At 41.4% G+C, this 18,656-nt stretch overlaps 1 protein-coding gene across 2 annotated transcripts; it reads right to left on the bottom strand.

Annotated features, from left to right (window-relative positions):
* Positions 1-1,554: 1,554 nt before the first annotated feature.
* Positions 1,555-18,519, bottom strand: ZNF280B (zinc finger protein 280B). 2 transcript variants are annotated; one of them, XM_079941800.1, is made up of 3 exons: positions 18,424-18,519; positions 17,655-17,714; positions 1,555-6,456 (listed from the first exon to the last, which is right to left on the bottom strand). In XM_079941800.1, exon 3 carries the CDS (start codon positions 6,385-6,387, stop codon positions 4,753-4,755), a length of 1,635 nt encoding a protein of 544 aa, XP_079797926.1. In that variant the 5' UTR covers positions 6,388-6,456; positions 17,655-17,714; positions 18,424-18,519; the 3' UTR covers positions 1,555-4,752. The 2 variants fall into 2 exon arrangements, with proteins under 2 accessions (XP_079797926.1, XP_079797927.1); XM_079941801.1 differs by lacking the exon at positions 18,424-18,519 and adding an exon at positions 18,265-18,417.
* Between the last annotated feature and the right edge of the window lie 137 nt (positions 18,520-18,656).

Below are 18,656 nucleotides of genomic sequence, written 5' to 3'. Positions count from 1 at the left end.
TTTTAAGCTGTTAGTTTTGTAGTAATCTCTTATGCACCAATAGTTAATTAATACACTGCCAACTTTGGGCTATGTCTTTATCCAGGGGCTCTGCCCATTTAGTCCAATTTTAGCAAGAATCCTGCTGAGTTAGTCCAGGAAAAATCCCCCACCCTTGATCTGACCACCCTTGATATCAAATTCCTCTCCCCTCACCTAAATATCTCATCACCCTGGCCTGGCCTCAGCAATGATCCCATCAGTGGGTTTAGCTAGAATCCACCCTTACCCCTGATGCTTCCTCTCAGCAAGTTTCCATGCACTGACACCCACTCTGATCCTTGCCTATAAATCCCAACTTTGTCCTTGCTGGAGTCAGAGTTAAGCTCAATCTCTCTCCCCTATTACAAAACCCCATTGTAGTAGTCTTCCCTTGAATAAAGGTTTTCTTACCACCTTTAATAGGGGTTATGAATAATTTTTAACATTTCCAAGTTTTGTTACTAGGAATTACTCTCAAATGAATATTTTCATGCCTTTACCTTTTATACTATATTCATTTAGGGGGAATAGATTTCTAGAATTAAAACATTTCATGTTTTTACCAAACAGAAAATATCTTTTTAAAAAATAACCCATATAGTAATCTGAAAAGGATGTGTATATAGACATGTCAGTGTACATACACACAAACACTCAGAGCTCCAAGGAAAACTTAATTCTCAGTAAACTATAAATTAAGACTAAAACATTCAGCCTGCAAATTCTGAAATCTTTGGAATTAACTTACAAAAAACATACAGAGAATGAAAATTTTAATAAAAAAAATATATATGCATCAAAATATTTGGGATTCAGACAAAACTGTTATTTAAATAAAGGTAGGTAAAGTCCTAATCCTTTATTAAATAAAAAAATACTCAATATCTTGTAATAACCTATAATGGAAAACTAAAAAAGGATATATACGCATAACTGAATCACTTTGATGTACACCTGGAACTAACACAACATTGTAAATCAATTTTCATAAAAATTTTTAAAAAGAAAAAAAGAAAGCTTTTAAAATGCAAGGTTATAAAAAAGAACAATCATAAAGAAAGTAGAAGGTATATAATGAATTGAGACAAAAATAGATTACAGATAAAACTTGTTGGGATAATAAAGCAAGGGTTGCTTCTTGGAAAAAGTAAATCAGAAACATTGATAAAACTGTGGCAAATCTAGTAAGGGGAAGAGGAAATTAATTCCAATACTAGAAATGAGAAATGGAATGAGATTCTGAGAGGATAATATTCAACCCCAAGTGGAATTATTTTTGTTTCACGAAAGAAAGTTTCTAATAGAAAAGTTGTGAATCCAGCCAAGCAAAACCTTGGGTTAGTGAAAGAAAGGAAAGAAAGGGAAGGAAAGAAAGGCAGGGAAGGAAAGGAAAAGAAGGGAAGGGAAGGGAAGGGGAGGGGAGGGGAGGGAAGGAAGGAAGGAAAATGACTGTCTCAACGGATGTTGTAAACTATCCAATAAAACAATTCTCTTTAAATTTTAAAGATAGAAATAGAAATTCATTAAGCCATATACTCATTACCTCTGATGGTAAAGCATTTCTAATTAAACCAAGAAGAAGAAAGCCCATTTACACATCATTGTTTAGAAGTCCTGGCCAATGCAATAAGATTACAAATAAAACTAAAAATATGCCACATTACTGGTGAAAAGACAACATAGTGAAAACACTTTTTCAAAAAAACATTTTATTTCTATAATTGCTAATTTTACTTACAATTTTTGGCAACATTAATAAAATAATAAATTTTATCTGAAAGAACAAGCAAAATAGACAAGGAAATTCACAAAGGGCAATAACAAAATAGTAATCTTGACAGATATTCAATATATTTGTAAACAAAACAAAGTGACATTCCTTAAAAAAATATAGAGGTATCAATAGAAAAACAGAGAAAGTTCTTGAAAGAACTCAACTCACTATTAATTGTCTTCTATTTGCAGGCACAGAAACTGACTCAAGCAAACTCAATTCTAAGAGAGAAGCAAAGCCCTTGATAATTATCTCTTCCCAGCTTTTTGTGAAAACCTAGGAAATTTAGACTGATAGGGAAGAAGAGTGTGGAGACTTAAAGTGCGTTTAAGAGGAGGAAAAAAAGGGGGGTGGGTTGGAGACTTCACTGTGTGATTGTAACAACACTGGTGAAGCTCAATATACCAAAGGAAGTGTCAAACAATTAAGCGAGGTAGCAAGCCATGCAGGCCTAGGGGAAGAGCATTCCAAGAAGGAGAACAGCAGTTACAAGTCTTTGGATCGAGAAGAAATGGAATTTGCTTGAGGAAAAGCAAGGCCAGTGTGTCAAAAATAGTGCACCAGTGGGGAAAATGGCAGAGTAGCACGACAGAGAATGGAAGAGAGGAGGTAGTCAGGGGCCATATCACCAGAACCTTAGTTGGCAATAAATAACAACTTGTACTCCTTAGGAGCATACTTTAGAGCAAACAACAGTAACAGGGTTGATAACACTGAGCAACCACAAACACAAAGAACTAAAACATTTCATATTTTTACCACAGAAACAGAATAAGGGAGATAAGTATGCAAAAGTATGCACATTTATTTATATATAGAAGTTTCCACCTGAGACCAGAACACACACACACACACACACACACACACACACACACACACACACACACACACACACACACACACACACACACACACACTCTCTCTTTCTACACCTAACGAAAGGGGTTCAACCTGAAATTTTACCAAAGTGCTTTGGCCCAAGCAAACTAACTAGAAAGGCCTAGTAAAATATTCAAAGTGCAAATCAATCAATCAAGCATTGAGCAAATAAACACAACAGAATCTACACTCAGGAAATTAAAATATGGATGATATACTCACAACAACTTTGTTATCTGTAGTCCTTCCTCCTCAATTCTAAGAGGGATGCTAACCCCTTGATGATTATACCTTTCCAGCATTTTGAGAAGGCTTAGAAAATTTAACTAGATTGAGGAGGGGGCAAAAGGAGTGGGGAGAGATAAAGTACCTTTAAAGAGGAGGAGAAAGCAACAGAAAAAGGGAGAGATTTCTCCTGGAACAGGTCTACAGCCAGGATCCCAGATTCCTTGAGTGGTGCACAGAGGCTGCTAGGTACCTGGGCTGGAGGTGGAGTGAGAAGGGATGGCACTTAAACATGCCTAGAGAGACTCAACTCCAGGAGCCCACAGAGGTAACCAAGGCTGCTGATGTTCAGGAACCAATACTTAGAGGGTACCCCAGTTCTGTGAAAGAGCCCTTGGAGATGGCAAGGAAAAAGGTTCCGGCAAGTATAATCACAGATTAGACAGTTGATAGATCAAATGAAGGATAATAACCCTATGACCTGATAATTACTGAAATAAATGAGACATTTCTGGCACATTGGAGTGTGTCAAGTAAGACCCAAACTCAGTATTAGTTTAAAAAATGGGAAATTATACACACAAAGAATTAACTGTTAACTGTAATACATTCATGTCCAAGGCAAGATACAAAATTGCAAACTTCACATGTTCAATTAGGGTAAGACATATGTAATTGGAAATGTTAGGAAAAGTCCTATAATGGGTTTAATCACTCTTAACTATTTTTATCCACTATTCCTACTTTTCTTGGACAACCCCATTCCAGCTTAAGGGTAAGAGAACTAAACTTAGCTCAATTCATAAACTGGACAGATTCCATGTGTTTGGCCCTTTTCAGTTAAAACTATGGGTCCAGTACAGATCAAACTATGGATGTCAGGGATTTTTTTCCTTGGGAACGTTAACTTGCTTTACTGCTGTGACTGAGAGAGATATGGCTAGTTCATTCTGACTAAAGGCCAGCCAGATGGGAGAGGTGAGAGAACAAATTCCCCTTTTGATCAGTCAAAAGGAGGCCCCCTGGCACCAGGTCCCATTCTATTAATTATCTCTACTTCCCCATCTGAAGCCAATGATACACAGTACCTGCTTGATGCCTGCAGGGGCCCCTCACTAAACACAGGCATTTTATTTTAATGGTTTGGCTTCCTTGGATGTCCTTGGGCTAGGTAAGGACAGTCCGAGACAGTGTTCCTTCTGCCTTGGCTCCAAGCCTGGAGTGAATGTGTGCCCCTTCCTCAACTGGGACAAGCCACTGCTCTCCACTGACTGAATTCCCTGTTTCTGGTCCCCATTCACACCACAGGGTCTCCGTCAACTTCTCCACACCAAGGCTTTCAGAGCCAGGTTATTTTAGATCAGCACAACAGAGGCACTTCTGAGAGTTCAGCAGCAAACGGGACCATGCCATAACAAAGCCATTTCAGTCTGGCTATAGTTAATATTGAAATATTCAAGGCATGGAAAAAGTTGAAAATAAAATTAAGTTGTTAAAAAATTCTACAGATTATATGTATAGCAGAGCTTTCAAACTTACAAATAACACGAAATACCAAAATAATAAGAGGTTTTCACTTTTCTCTTTCTCTCTCTTCCCCCCATTCACACACACACACACACCTTTTATGTAAGCCAGATAGTTATATGAAAATCAGGTAATATATTTTTTAATAATATCTCAAAATTCAGATCAAACAATATTGTACTTCATGAGTTTTTAGAAAAACCTCATAAATGATCCATTGGTTTCACTATATTTGATGTTATTGAATAATGTTATGATTTGGATTTTTTGTTTTTAGTGGGGTTTTTAACTTTGAAGTATTTGCTTCAGATTTACTGAAAGTAGAATTAATGGGGTCTTTTTGAAATTCTACTTTTAGACCTGGGGGGTGAAGGTTCAGAATCAGATGTGTTCACAGTAATGGATGCTAATTCCACTGATCCTGGTTTAAGAGGTCCCAGTGACACCTGGATAACAACTTTTGTTTCAGGAGGCAATCCTTCTAGTTGCTTAGGCTTCTTAAACATTTGATGACACTGGGTCTTGTGCTCCATTTTCTCCTTGAAAGTTAAAAACTGTAGCCGGCATTTGGAACACTGGTGAACATTCTTTTCCCAGTGTCCTCTATAATGACACATGTATGGTGTTGCAGTTTTGAAAATTTTGAGACAAAATGGGCAAAGCAAATTCTTAGTGTTTTTGTGGTATGTTCTGAAATGTGTTTCTACATCAGCAAAGGCTGACGATCTGTAATTGCAGACCTGGCACACATAGGGCATTTCGCCAGGCTTATGATTGTCCTTCATGTGCTGTAAGAGAACCTGATCTGTTTCAAAAGACAACTCACAGATTTTACAGACTGCAGAGGGCTCCTGGAAAGTATGGACACTTTCAATGTGACACTGCAGCTGGAAGGGGGTGGGAAACTGGCGGTGGCAGTGCTGGCAGGTAGTATGGTTTTTCCAGCTGTCACCCCTCTGCTTTTCAAGTTCCAAATGGTGCTTCATGTGATTCATAAACTTGACATTTTTTAGAACTTTCAAGCAGCTGAGGCATTTAAAGGCTGTGTGAGTCTTCTGTTCTGGCTGCCCATCTCCTGTATGCTGTCCATAGTAAAAGTCATGAAGTAACACGATCAGATTTCCTTTCGTGGGATCAACAGTCTTGTTTTGACTTGTTGGACTCGAAAAGTCTGTTTTTGCCAGTCCATTTTCCCCAAAAGGACTTATAGGCTTGCAATGAACACTGTCCTTTGGAAAAGCTGTTGGACAAGGTTCTCCATTCTGAACATGGCTTAATGAGGTATGAACACTGTCTGAGGGTGTGCTTTGCTGAGCTGTCATTGTATGAAAGATACCTGAAGGGGCCAGAGCTAAAGAGTGTCCCCCTATGATTCCATTACTGAGTTTAGGCCTTTGGGGATTTGTGCTATTTGTTTCAGAAGTGGAAAGTCGTTTTGTTACATGAGGACTTTTATTCATACCTCCTATAGAAAGTGCTGCTCCTACTGGATGCTGCAATGAACTTGTGAAGGTAATCAAAGGAGGAGAACATGACTCTGAAGAGCTAATAGGCACGACTTGTAGTAAATTATTTTTATAATCAGGTTTAGACAAAGGCTCAATAATAATAGGACTATCTGTTGATCTTGACTCAGAGTCAGAAACTGGTAAGACAGTCATTGCTTCTGATGTAGGCATCACATGACTTACAGGCCGCAATTTGTGAGCATTATCTTTTCTGACGTGACCAGACTGTCTTCTCCTTGAACACGAACCTGGGGTAACTCTATTCAATATGTTTGAAACGACTGGTTTTGAATTTGAGGTCATCCCAACAAAGATCAGCTCAGCATCTTCATTTACATGTTCCACCCCAACGAAGATCAGTTCAGCATCTTCATCGTCTACTTGTTTGGTTTCTTGTATGCTTTTCTGCGGTTCTGACTCTTGTTCTTCACATAACATACATGGTGGTTCCATTTTCTAAATTTTTTTATTCTTGAAGGGTGTGGCCACAGGTCCCAGTGCTTCCTTTATATAAACTGCCACCTAAGTATAAACATACCACACATCAGTTAAGTACAGAAAAATACGTTACTTATTTCTCTCCAGAACTCTAGGGTATTTATAAACATCCTTATTTTACAGATAAGGACACTGAGAGTTAAAGAGGATAAATGACAGCTTAAAAACCTATGATTACAAGTCTGTACGACTCTAGAATCATAGCTTTGCCCTATGCTGATTTTGATCTCTCCTATTAAAAAAAGAAAACCCAAAACTCCAACAACTAATCACTAGGTGAAATCACATGTAAAGTATGAGTATTTTTACAAAAGCACCATTGTGCAGTGTTTAGAAACATGGGGTCCGGAGTCAAAGAAGATTAAGCTGGAATTCTAACCAGCTACATTTTTTTTTTTTGTGGTATGCGGGCCTCTCACTGTTGTGGCCTCTCCCGTTGCGGAGCACAGGCTCCGGACGCGCAGGCTCAGCGGCCATGGCTCACGGGCCCAGCAGCTCCGCGGCATGTGGGATCTTCCCGGACCGGGGCACGAACCCGTGTCCCCTGCATCAGCAGGCAGACACTCAACCACTGAGCCACCAGGGAAGCCCAGCTACATCTTTTTTGGAAAATTTATAACTTTTAAATGTGTTTCTGTATCTTAAAGGCAAAAATCCTTATTTCTTAGACTTAAAGTAACAGCTCTTTTTAAAAAGCATCGGGACTTCCCTGGTGGCGCAGTGGTTAAGAATCCGCCTGCCAACGCAGGGGACACGGGTTCAAGCCCTGGTCCAGGAAGATCCCACATGCCGCGGAGCAACTAAGCCTGTGTGCCACAACTACTGAGCCTGTGCTCTAGAGCACGTGAGCCACAACTACTGAACCCACGTGTCACAACTACTGAAGCCCGTGTGCCTATGCTCTGCAACAAGAGAAGTTACCTCATTGAGAAGCCTGCACACCGCAACAAAGAGTAGCCCCCCTTGACGCAACTAGAGAAAGCCGCGCAACAACAAAGACCCAACGTAGCCAAAAAATAAATAAATAAATTTTAAAAAAAGAAAAAGCATCAAATATTCAATGGCATCTTGTTTTGTACTAGAATTGGAAGAAAATTTATATTAAATGCACATATATAAATTGATTCACACATACTGATTTCATATATGTTAATATAGAAAAGAAGTGTCAACTTCAAAGAATAGAATAAGAGTATCTACATATGGTCAACAAATAGCATAATTCAATGTCAAGCGCTTAGCACAGGCCTAGCAAATTGGGAATGAACTCTCTTGATAATCTCACCCCAACTCAACACTGATGTCTCCTAAATTTCTTCCTCTAATCCTGACTTCCCTACTAAACTTAAATCCAACAGTGCTTTGTGCCTCACTCCACCTGTCTCTTCACATAGCAGGCAAAGTAATGCTGTTCAAACAAATTAGACTGCATCACTGCTCAGCTCAAAACCTTCCAATGCCTTTCTGGTTCACTCAGTAAAAGGCCAAGTCCTTCCAATGCCTGTAAGACCACACTTCCAACCCTACATACTGTCCCCTGCAATTATCTCATATTCCTCTCCCCCATCCACTTCACTTTAACCACACTAACCTCCTTGCTATTTCTTGAACAAACTAAACACTTTACCTTACTTAGAGTCTTTATATTTGTTGTCCCTCTAATATGAATGCTCATCATTCAGATACCTACATGGCTGGCCCCTCACCACCTTCAGGGCTCTGTTCCAAGCCTTCTTCTCAGAGAGGTTCTCAAATACTCCAACCAACCTCTAATTCACATTCCCAATTTCTCTTCCCTTCTCTTCCACCTATAAGCATTTATCACCACCTAATATATTATAAACATTATTTATCTTGATTATTTTCTATTGTCTATCCAGTAAAATGTAAACTCCAAAGGGCAGGAATTGTCTTTTGTTGACTGCTGGATCACCAGCACAAAGAACATTGCCTAGCATAGCATGGGAGCTCAACAAATACAGAATTTGTTAAATGAATTAATAAATAGTAACTCTCATCAATATGAACCTTTATTTGTAGAGCAGAGTGTGCTCCATTAATTCCATGTTTTCTATCAATTTACTCTGAGAACCTTGTCTGAATCAGAAATTCACGTGTTGAAGCCCTAACCCCCAATGTGATGGTATTTGAAGATGGGGTCTTTGGGGGATAATTAGGTTTAGATAAGGTCATGAGGGCCCTCATGACTGGACTAGTGCCTAGAAGAGACATCACAGAGCTTGCTTCCTCTCTATTTCCCCCAACACCCCCCCAAATGTGAAGACACAGGAAGAAGGTGAAAGAGAGCCCTCAGTGGGGAACCAAATCAGCCAGCACCTTGATCTTGGACTTTCCAGCCTTCAAAACTGTGGGAATAAATTTGTTGTTTTTAAAAAATAAAAATAAACTGGGTTCCAATAACATTGTTGAACTTTCACCTAACTGATCTTCGTAGAATTTTTAGCTGTTGACCATACTGATTAACTTTTCATCCAACCAATCATCCGAGATGAAAAGTTAATTAAGAGTGGAGAAAGAATGATACATAAAACAAACAAGTTAATGAATGCGTTCATTTAGAACAAGAGTAACAACAGACCATGGGAATTTTCTTATCACTTCTCCTCTAGTGTCCTTATTTTCTACAATTACCAGAAACTTGAGAATTCGGGGTAGGGAGGTTGGACATGCCAAGACCTGCTAGATCTAAGGGATGAGTCCTCAAAAATCACTTCATTTCCCCCACCAACAAAGTTGCCAAGGGCTGTCCAAGGAGCCAATGAGAGGTTTCACTCCAAAAATAGCTGAGAGAACAGTGGGTGATGACCCACCTCCCAGGTTATTCCTGTGCATTTCAACAACGGCCCTTTAAATGGGTTTTGTTATAGCCACACAACAGATTTTTTCAGGCCTCAGTCCCTCTTAAGTAACTTCCTGAGATTACACCACTAGGACTCCTCTGGTACCTACCCTCACCATTTTCCCTTGCCCGTGACTCTTTTCACCCATTACTGCTCCTCCAGATTCTTGTCCCAACCCTGTCACTCTCTCTCCACCACAGCACTCAAGTCCCTTCTCCACCACTCCTTCTTCCTGCTACTCCATTAACCCCACACAGTTGCTGCCTTAGAATTTAACATCCATTAAACACAGACCCTTGGGGGAAATGGGGGTTTCACAGGATCCTTAAAACTGCCATAAACATTTGGATTCTATCCTAGGGCAACTGAGCAAAACAAAAGTAATTTTTTCATAAATATTTTTTAACAAATAAGCTCAGGATGATAAAGGAATGCAAAAATAGAGTCTAATCTAGCCTGGGAGTCGAGGAGGAGAACAACTATTAAGCCAAGGTTGTTCATGGTCAAAAAACAAGACTATTTCTATAGAATGGACTGAGAGAAAAAGTAAGGATTTACAGACCCTCACCACCACTTCCACTCTTCTTTTTTTACTTTATTTTTGAGGTCGCCCTGACATAAACCCCTTCCTTCGCCTGAGGGCTTCTCTCTTTCAAAAATTTTATTTATTTATGGCTGTGTTGGGTCTTCATTGCTGCACACAGGCTTTCTCTAGTTGCCGTGAGCGGGGGCTACTCTTCGTTGCGGTGCACATGCTCTTCATTGCGGTAGCTTCTCTTGTTGCGGAGCATGGGCTCTAGGAGCGCGGGCTTCAGTAGTTGTGGCATGCGGGCTCAGGAGTTGTGGCTCACGGGCTCTAGAGCACAGGCTCAGTAGTTGTGGCGCACAGGCTTAGTTGCTCCGTGGCATGTGGGATCTTCCCGAACCAGAGTTCGAACCCGTGTCCCCTGCATTGGCAGGTGGATTACTTAACCATTGTGCCACCAGGGAAGTCCCACCATTTCCACTCTTGCTACCTCTCTGACCTCTCCTCTCTCTACTCTAACATTCATTCACTCCAATCCAGCTACAGTGGCTTCCTTGCTGCTCCCTTCGAAGTCTCCACCTGAAATTCTTGTCTTCCAGATATCCCCATGGCTAACACTTCTACCTCCTTCAAGTCCATGTCCAAACCTACCTATTCCAAGAGACTTACTCTGACCACCTTATCTAAAATCACAACACTCCTACCTACCCAACATTCAATCCTATGACCCTACTCTATTATATTTTTCCTAATTTCATAACATCACCTTTTATTTCACAAGAGAATGTACATATTTATAATACTATCTTTCTTCTTCCACTGAACTGTTAGTTCCTTCCACGGGAGAAATTCTGTTTTGTTTTTTAGTTTGTTTTTGTCTGTTTTGTTCACTGATTTCTCCCAAGGGCCAAAAGCAGTCCTGGCATACAATAAGCACGCCAATATTCATTAAAAGAAAATAATTATCTCGAAGGGGATAAAAATAATTCAACAAAAGAAGGTAGGGTGATGGAAAAGGTAGGAAATGTTCAAACTTGGGATATAACCAATTTTCTTCAAGTCTGGGAGCCACTGAGGTGCACTGTTATACCAAATGTGAGAGCCCTGCAATCCTGGGATTCAGGAGGATGACTGGCCAGATCTCATCATGGGGACCAACAGTTTGAGGAAGCCTTTTCTTAGAACAGTATGGTTAGAGTACTACATTTCACCCAGGCAGGCAGGAGAGAAATTCAGCCACTTTCCCTTTTCCTTCCTTTCCTCCCAAGAGCAGCATCTTAGAAGAATCCACAAAGGAGATATGAGCAGGGTAGGAGTTCAACCTAAAAGTGGCCTGTTAGTTCTGAGGCAATTCCTTTCACTAAGACTAAGAATTTGGAGAGGGTTTGGAAGTATCAGGTGAGTGGAGAATGATATAAAGAGAGGGGCTGTGGAGGACCACAAAAAAGACACCTTAAAAAAAATGGGGCTTCCCTGTTGGCGCAGTGGTTGAGAGTCCGCCTGTTGATGCAGGGGACACGGGTTCGTGCCCCAGTCCAGGAAGATCCCACGTGCCGTGGAGTGGCTGGGCCCGTGAGCCATGGCCGCTGAGCCTGCACGTCCGGAGCCTGTGCTCCGCAACGGGAGAGGCCACAACAGTGAGAGGCCCGTGTACCGCAAAAAAAAAAAAAAAAAAAAAAAAAAAGACACCTGCCTGCAGAAAAAGCATTTGACTAAATCTAGCACTTTTTCATGATGCAAAGGGTACCTGTAAAACACCCACAGCTAGCATCATACTTAGTCGTGAAAGACTGAAAGCTTTCCCTCTAAGATTGGGAACAAGACAAGGATGTCTACTACTGCACTTTGAATCAATATTATACCTGAAGTTCTATAACCAGGACAATCAGGCAAGAAAAAGGAGTTAAAAAAAAAAAAAAAAAAGAAGTATCAGCATTCAGAATGGAAAAGGAAAAAGTAAAACTATATTGGAGATGACATGATTTTGTATATACAAAATCCTGAGGAATCCACATAACAAGTATTAGAATTAAAAGGTTGCAGAATACAAGATCAATATAAAAAAATCAATTATGTTTCTATATAGTAGCAATAAATGTTCTGAAAATGAACGTAAATAAACACTTCCATTTACACAGTTACAAAGAATACTTATCAGAAAGAGAAAGACAAATATCATTATGGTATTACTTATATGTGGAATCTAAAATAAGACACAATTGAACTTATCTATGAAACAGAAACAGACTCACAGACACAGAAAACAGACTTGTGGTTGCCAAGGATTGTGGGGAGGGATGGATTGGGAGTTTGGGATTAGCAGATGCAAACTATTACATATAGAACGGATAAACAACAAGATCCTACTGTATAGCACAGGGAACTATATTCAATATCTTGTGATAAACCATAATGGAAAAGAATATGAAAAAGAATGTATATGTACAACTGAATCACTCTGCTGTACAGAGGAAATTAGCACAACACTGTAGATCAACTATACTTCAATAAAATAAATTTTTGAAAAAAGAATACTTAGGAATAAATTTAATAGAAATGCAGCACTTTTTTATTCTGAAAACATTGAATTATACTAAATACATTGTTGAAGCAATTAAAGACCTAAATAAATGTAAAGACATCCCACATTCATGGATCAGAAGATTTAATATTGTTAAAATGGCAAGACTCCCACAACTGATCTATCAAAATCTTGGCTAGCCTTCTCACAGAATTGAAACTCATATGAAAATTCAAGGAACTCAGAATAACCAAAACAATCTTGAAAAAGAAAAAACTGAAAGATTCAGACTTTCTGATTTCAAAACTTACTACAAAGCTATAGTAATCAAGAAATGTGGCACTGGCATAAGGATAGAAACAGATCAATGGAATAGATCAATGGAATAGAATTCAAGAGTCCAGAAAAAAACCCATGCATTAATGGTGAACTGATTTTCAGCAAGATTACCAAAATAATCAGTGGGGAACAGATAAATCTTTTCAACAAATGTTGATGGAACAACTGGACATCCATATGTCAAAGAATGAATGAAGTTGGGCCCCTGCTCACACCATACATATAAAAAATAACTCAAAATGGATTGTGAAACTAAAAGTACAGCTAAAACTAAAAAAAACTCTTTAAAGAAAATTGGAGTAAATGGTTTCTTAGAGAAGACACCAAAAGAATAAATGACAAAGGAAAAAATAACAGGACTTCATCAAATTGACAACTTTTGGACTTCAAAGGACACCGTCATGAAAGTAAAAAGATAACTCACAGAATGGGAGAAAAATATCTGTAAATCATATATGTGACTAGGAACACATATATATATGATACATATACATTGATATGTTACAAGGGACACATATAGATACTAACATATGTGATAAAAGAATATATAAAGATCTTTTATAACAGAAGAATAAAAAAACAACTCAATTAAAAAATCAGCAGAGGACCTGAATAAATAATTCTCCAAAGATGATATAAAATGGCTAGCAAGTATATGAAAAGATGCTCAACATACTAATCATCAGAGAAATGTGAATGTAAACCACAGTGAAAGATCACCTAACACCCATCAGGATGGCTACTATAAGGAAGGAAGGAAGGAAGGAAGGAAGAAAGGGAGGGAAGGAGGGAAGGAAGGCAGGAGAAAGGAAGGGGAGGGGAGGGGAGGGAAACTGTTGGCAAGCATGTACACAAACTGTATCCTTGTGTGCTATGGATGGATTGTAAATAGTGCAAATGCTGTGGAAAACAGTATAAACGCGCCTCAAAAAGTTAAAAATAGAACTACCATATGATCCAGCAATTCCACTTTTGGATATAGATCCAAAAGAAATGAAAGTGGGGTCTCTAAGAGATATGTGCACATCCATGCTCACAGCAGCACTATTCACAATAACTAAGAGGTGGAAGCAACCTAAATGTCCATCAACTGATGAATGAATTTTTAAAATGTGATATACACATACAACGGAACATTATTTAGCCATAAAAAAGAAATTCTGCCACATGCTACAATATGCATGATCCTTGAAGACATCATACATCATGCTAAATGAAATAGCCAGTCATAAAGATAAGGTCATGAGGGCCCTCATGACTGGATTAGTGCCAAGAAGAGACATCACAGAGCTTGCTTACATACAAATACTGCATGCTTCCACTTATGTGAAGTATCCAAAGTAGTCAAAGCAGTAGAAAAGAAACATAAAGGAGAATGGTGGATACTATGGTCTAGCAGGAGAGGGAAAAGTTTGTTGTTTAATGGGATGGGTAGTTTCAATTTTGCAAGATGAAAAAGTCTAGAGATCTAAAAGTCTAGAGATCATTTCAAAACAATGTAAATGGGGAATTCCCTGACGGTCCAGTTGTTAGGCGCTTTTACTGCAGGGAGCCTGGGTTCGATCCCTGGTCGGGAACTATCCTGCAAGCCGTGCAGCGTGGCAAAAACAAAAAAACAAAAAAGAAAAAAACAATGTGAATATACTTAACACTTAAAAATGGTTAAGATGGGGCTTCCCTGGTGGTGCAGTGGCTAAGAATCTGCCTGCCAATGCAGAAAACACGGTTCGAGCCCTGATCCGGGAAGATCCCACATGCCACAGAGCAACTAAGCCCGTGTGCCACAGCTACTGAGCCTGTGCTCTAAAGCCCGTGAGCCACAACTACTGAAGCCCACGTGCCTAGAGCCCGTGCTCTGCAACAAGAGAAGCCACTGCAGTGAGAAGCCCACACACCACAACAAAGAGTAGCCCCATTAGCTGCAACTAGAGAAAGCATGTGCCCAGCAACAAAGACCCAACGCAGCCAAAAATAAAATAAATGAATTTTAAAAAAATGGTTAAGATGGTAAAATTTATGTTATATGTTTTTTACAACAATAAAAAACCCTTTTTTAAACAGGCAAAGGATTCGAAGAGACATTTCACCAAAGAAGATGCTATACAAATGTCCAATAAGCACAGGAAATACTGCTTAACATGATTAGGAAAATGTAAATCAATCACAATGAGATACTCCTTCACACTCACTAGATTGGCTATAATCAAAAAGAGAAACAATAACAAGTGCTGCAGAGGATGTGGAGAAATTGGAATCCTCATATATTGCTGGTGCAATTGCTACAAAGTGCTACAACCACTTTGGAAAACAGTTTGGCAATACCTCAAAAATTAAATATAGAGTTACCATATGATCCAGCAACTTCACTCTTAGATATATACCCATAAAAACTGAATACATTAAGTCCACGCAAAAACAATGTTAACAGCAGCATTCCTCACAATAGCCACAAAGAGCACACAATCCAAATGTCCACTAACTGATGAATGGATAAACAAAACTGTGGTGTATGCTTACAGTGGAATACTATTCAGCCATAAAAACAAAGCACTGCTGTGTATCTATGACATGGATGAACCTGAAAACATGCTAACTGAATAAAGCCAGACACCAAAGGTCACATATTGTATGTGAGAGAATTGTATGTAGAGGAGAATCAAGAAAGAGAAGCATCCTGTAATCTAAATGAAAATTTTTTTCAGGGAGGAGGAAATGAACTACTTTGATAAATGCTGCCAATAAATCAAATAAAATAAAAACTAAAAATTGACCATTGAGTTAAACATTGTGGAATTCATTAGTGACCTTGACAAGAGTGGATTTAAAAGAAAACAAGAGACTTGGAGATAACAAGTATGGCCAACTCTGTAGAAGTTTTCCTATAACTAGCAAGTATGAAATAAAACAAGCAGAAGGGGGATGTGCCATCAAAAGATGGATTTTTTAATGAGAGGTGACATTATAATCAGCCTGTCTGCTGATGGGAACCGTCCAGATAAACAGAAAACTTAATCCGAAGAAGAGACTTGCTAGAATATCCTTGAACAAACAGGAATTGATTGGATCTAGTATACAAGAAGTGTACACAAGCCAAATAATTCACTCATAGTAACAGACCTGAGACCATATGAAGAAAGGCTGGCATGGTGGATTAATGAGTATGGTAGCCAGCCTCCAAGATGGCCCCAAATGAATCCCGCCTCCTGGTATTCCCAATCCTGTGTAGCTCTCCCTCACACTATCACAGGGTTGACTGTGAGACTAAGCAAAGACAGAAGTGAAGGTGTGTAACTTCTGAAAAAGACTCTGCACTTCATCTTGGGTGCAAATTCTCTCCTGAATCACTCGCTCTGGGGGAAGCCAGCAGCCATGACATGAGCAGCCCCATGGAGAGACTCAGAGAGGGAGGAACTGAGGCCCCTTGCTAACAGCCAAGTGAGTGAAGTTAGATTCAACAAAAGTCATGGAGAGACCCTGAGGCAAAACCACCCAGCTAAGCCACTCTTGGATTCTAGACCATGAGATAGTATGTTTTTTCAAGCTATTAAGTTGTGAGATAATGTGTACAACACAGATATTTCAAGTTACCATATCACTCACATGTCGTACTTGCAACTCTGAACTGTCATACACAGAATAGCTCTCTTATAAGTACAGCAAAATTTAAAAAACAAGCAAACGAAAAAAACAAAACGGGAATTCCCTGGCAGTCCAGTGGTTAGGACTTAGCACTCTGACTGCTGGCGCCCCAGGTTCAATCCCTGGTTGGGGAACTAAAATCCCATAAGCCACGCGGCGCAGCCAAAACAAAACAAAACATGGCAAAATTGACATGCCATGAAGCTTGTATAGTCAAATCAAACTTGTATAGTCAAGCCAAGGACTCAAAGTTGTACCAGCGACAGATAAGTAACTATACAACAGAGCTGTATGCACAAGTTGCTGGGCATAAAAACTTGTTTACTGACATTAAGTGAACACAGATACCCCGCCCATCCAGTCACATTCAATTAATTCATGAAATAAAACCCTTAAGGAAAAGGGTACAGAAATGAACAAACTAATCCCATGGAATCATGTTAAATCACAACACATTTACTCTGAATGAACCACTTTATTTATTTATTTATTTGGCCGTGCCACGTGGCTTGTGGGATCCCAGTTCCTCGAACAGGGACTGAACCCGGGCTACTGCAGTGCAAGTCCAGAATCCTAACCCGGAGGCCACCAGGGAGCTCCCATCACTTTATTATTTTAATACATTAGCTGAAACCTTAGGCCACGTGCATCAGCCCACATTAGCCTCACTGCGTGGTAGAAGTCAGCTTTACACAACTTAAAAATCCATGGTGCTCTTACTTTTTTCCCTTTCAAAACAGCAGGTGAAAGCCGGCCCCCAGCCCCCTGCCCCTTTTTAAGGCCGCAACTTAGAGGTCTCCAGAATGAGCTGAACCAATGAGTGCCCTGAAGTCGTCACACACATTCTGGGTCGGCTCCCACCCGCGCAGGAGAACGTTCTCTGGGCAGCAACGTGTTAGCCCGGGAGAGAAGAAAAACGCTAAGGGTAAAAAAGATACCACTCTGGGGGCTTCTCTGGTGGTGCAGTGGTTAAGAATCCGCCTGCCAATGCAGGAGACACGGGTTCGAGCCCCGATCCAGGAAGATCCCACATGCCACGGAGCAACTATGCCCGTGCGCCACAGCTACTGAGTCTGTGCTCTAGGGCCCGAAAGCCACAGCTACTGAGCCCGTGCGCTGCAACTACTGAAGCCCGTGCACCCTAGAGCCCGTGCTCCACAACGAGAGGCCACCGCAATGAGAAGCCCGCGCACCATAACGAAGAGTAGCCCCCGCTCGCCACAACAAGAGAAGGCCCATGTGCAGCAACAAAGACCCAACACAGCCATAAATAGATAGATAGATAGATAGATAGATACCACTCTGGTTCTCATTAGAAAGACGTCTGTCACCTTACCTCAGGCGCGCACTGAAAACCTGGGGGCTTGAGATTTTCCAGGCAGGAGCAGGTCGCATCCTAGAGACCAGCAGAGAAAAGGGTGAGGGTGAGTCACGTGTTACAGGATAATCCTATCCCCCAGGCCCTAGCCGGTCCTGCCCTGAGCATGTTTACCAGGCGTCTCACACTGAACCAGAGAACAGAATCTCGAACAAGCCTCCTCCTCCAACCTCCCCTCTCTCGGTAAAAACCACCTCATCTGCCACCTGCCCAAACCAAAAGCCTGGACCTCGGGCGCCCAGGGGGGCTCCCACAGGGGGCCCAGGCGCAGCGGCAGGGGAGAAGCCACCAGATCGATTTGTTTTTTGGTTTTTTTTAGCTGCGCCCTCCTGACAGCGCCTGGACCCACGGCTCTCCAGAACCCCGCCGGGCCTGCGTCACAGAACTGCCCTGACGTTGGTTTGTGTTGTAACGTATTAGGAGACCTCGGCGGGGGCCGGGGGCCTGATACGCCCTTCCCCCGAGGCCAGCTCGGCCCACCCCTGGGAGAGGGAGGCTGACGGAGAGCGGCGCCCGCCCAGATTGGGGAAGGGAGAGGGTGAAAGGGATGTCAGGGCCTGGGCCTCACCCTCCCTCCTGAGGGCCCGCGGCCCCACACAGGCCGCCAGGGCCGTGCCAGGCTCGGCGCTCGTGAGGACCCGAGAAACCCTCCCCTCGGCCCTCAGGGACCGCTCCGGCCGCGCCACGGTCCCCGTCGACGGCGGGGCCAGAAAGTCCGGCGGCTCACCGGCCCCGAGGCGCTCCCCTGGCGAAGCCTGAGGCGACTACGCCTCCTCAGGCCCCGGGCGCCGCAGACGCCGCCAACGCCCACGCCCCGGCTCGCGCGCCCGCTGTCACCTGTGATTGGCTGCCAGGTGCCGGCGCGAGGTCGGGCGCTGTGGTCTGATTGGCAGCGAGTCCGGGTGGGCGCATGCGCGCTCTCTAGCGCCCCGGCAGTTGCAACCGTTGGGAGCGGGGTCA

Source organism: Stenella coeruleoalba (assembly GCF_951394435.1).
Source record: "Stenella coeruleoalba genome assembly, chromosome: 14".
In the NCBI taxonomy this organism is placed as follows: Eukaryota; Metazoa; Chordata; class Mammalia; order Artiodactyla; family Delphinidae; genus Stenella; species Stenella coeruleoalba.
Note: the sequence above shows the minus strand (reverse complement) of the source record. Positions and strands in the feature narration are given on the sequence as shown.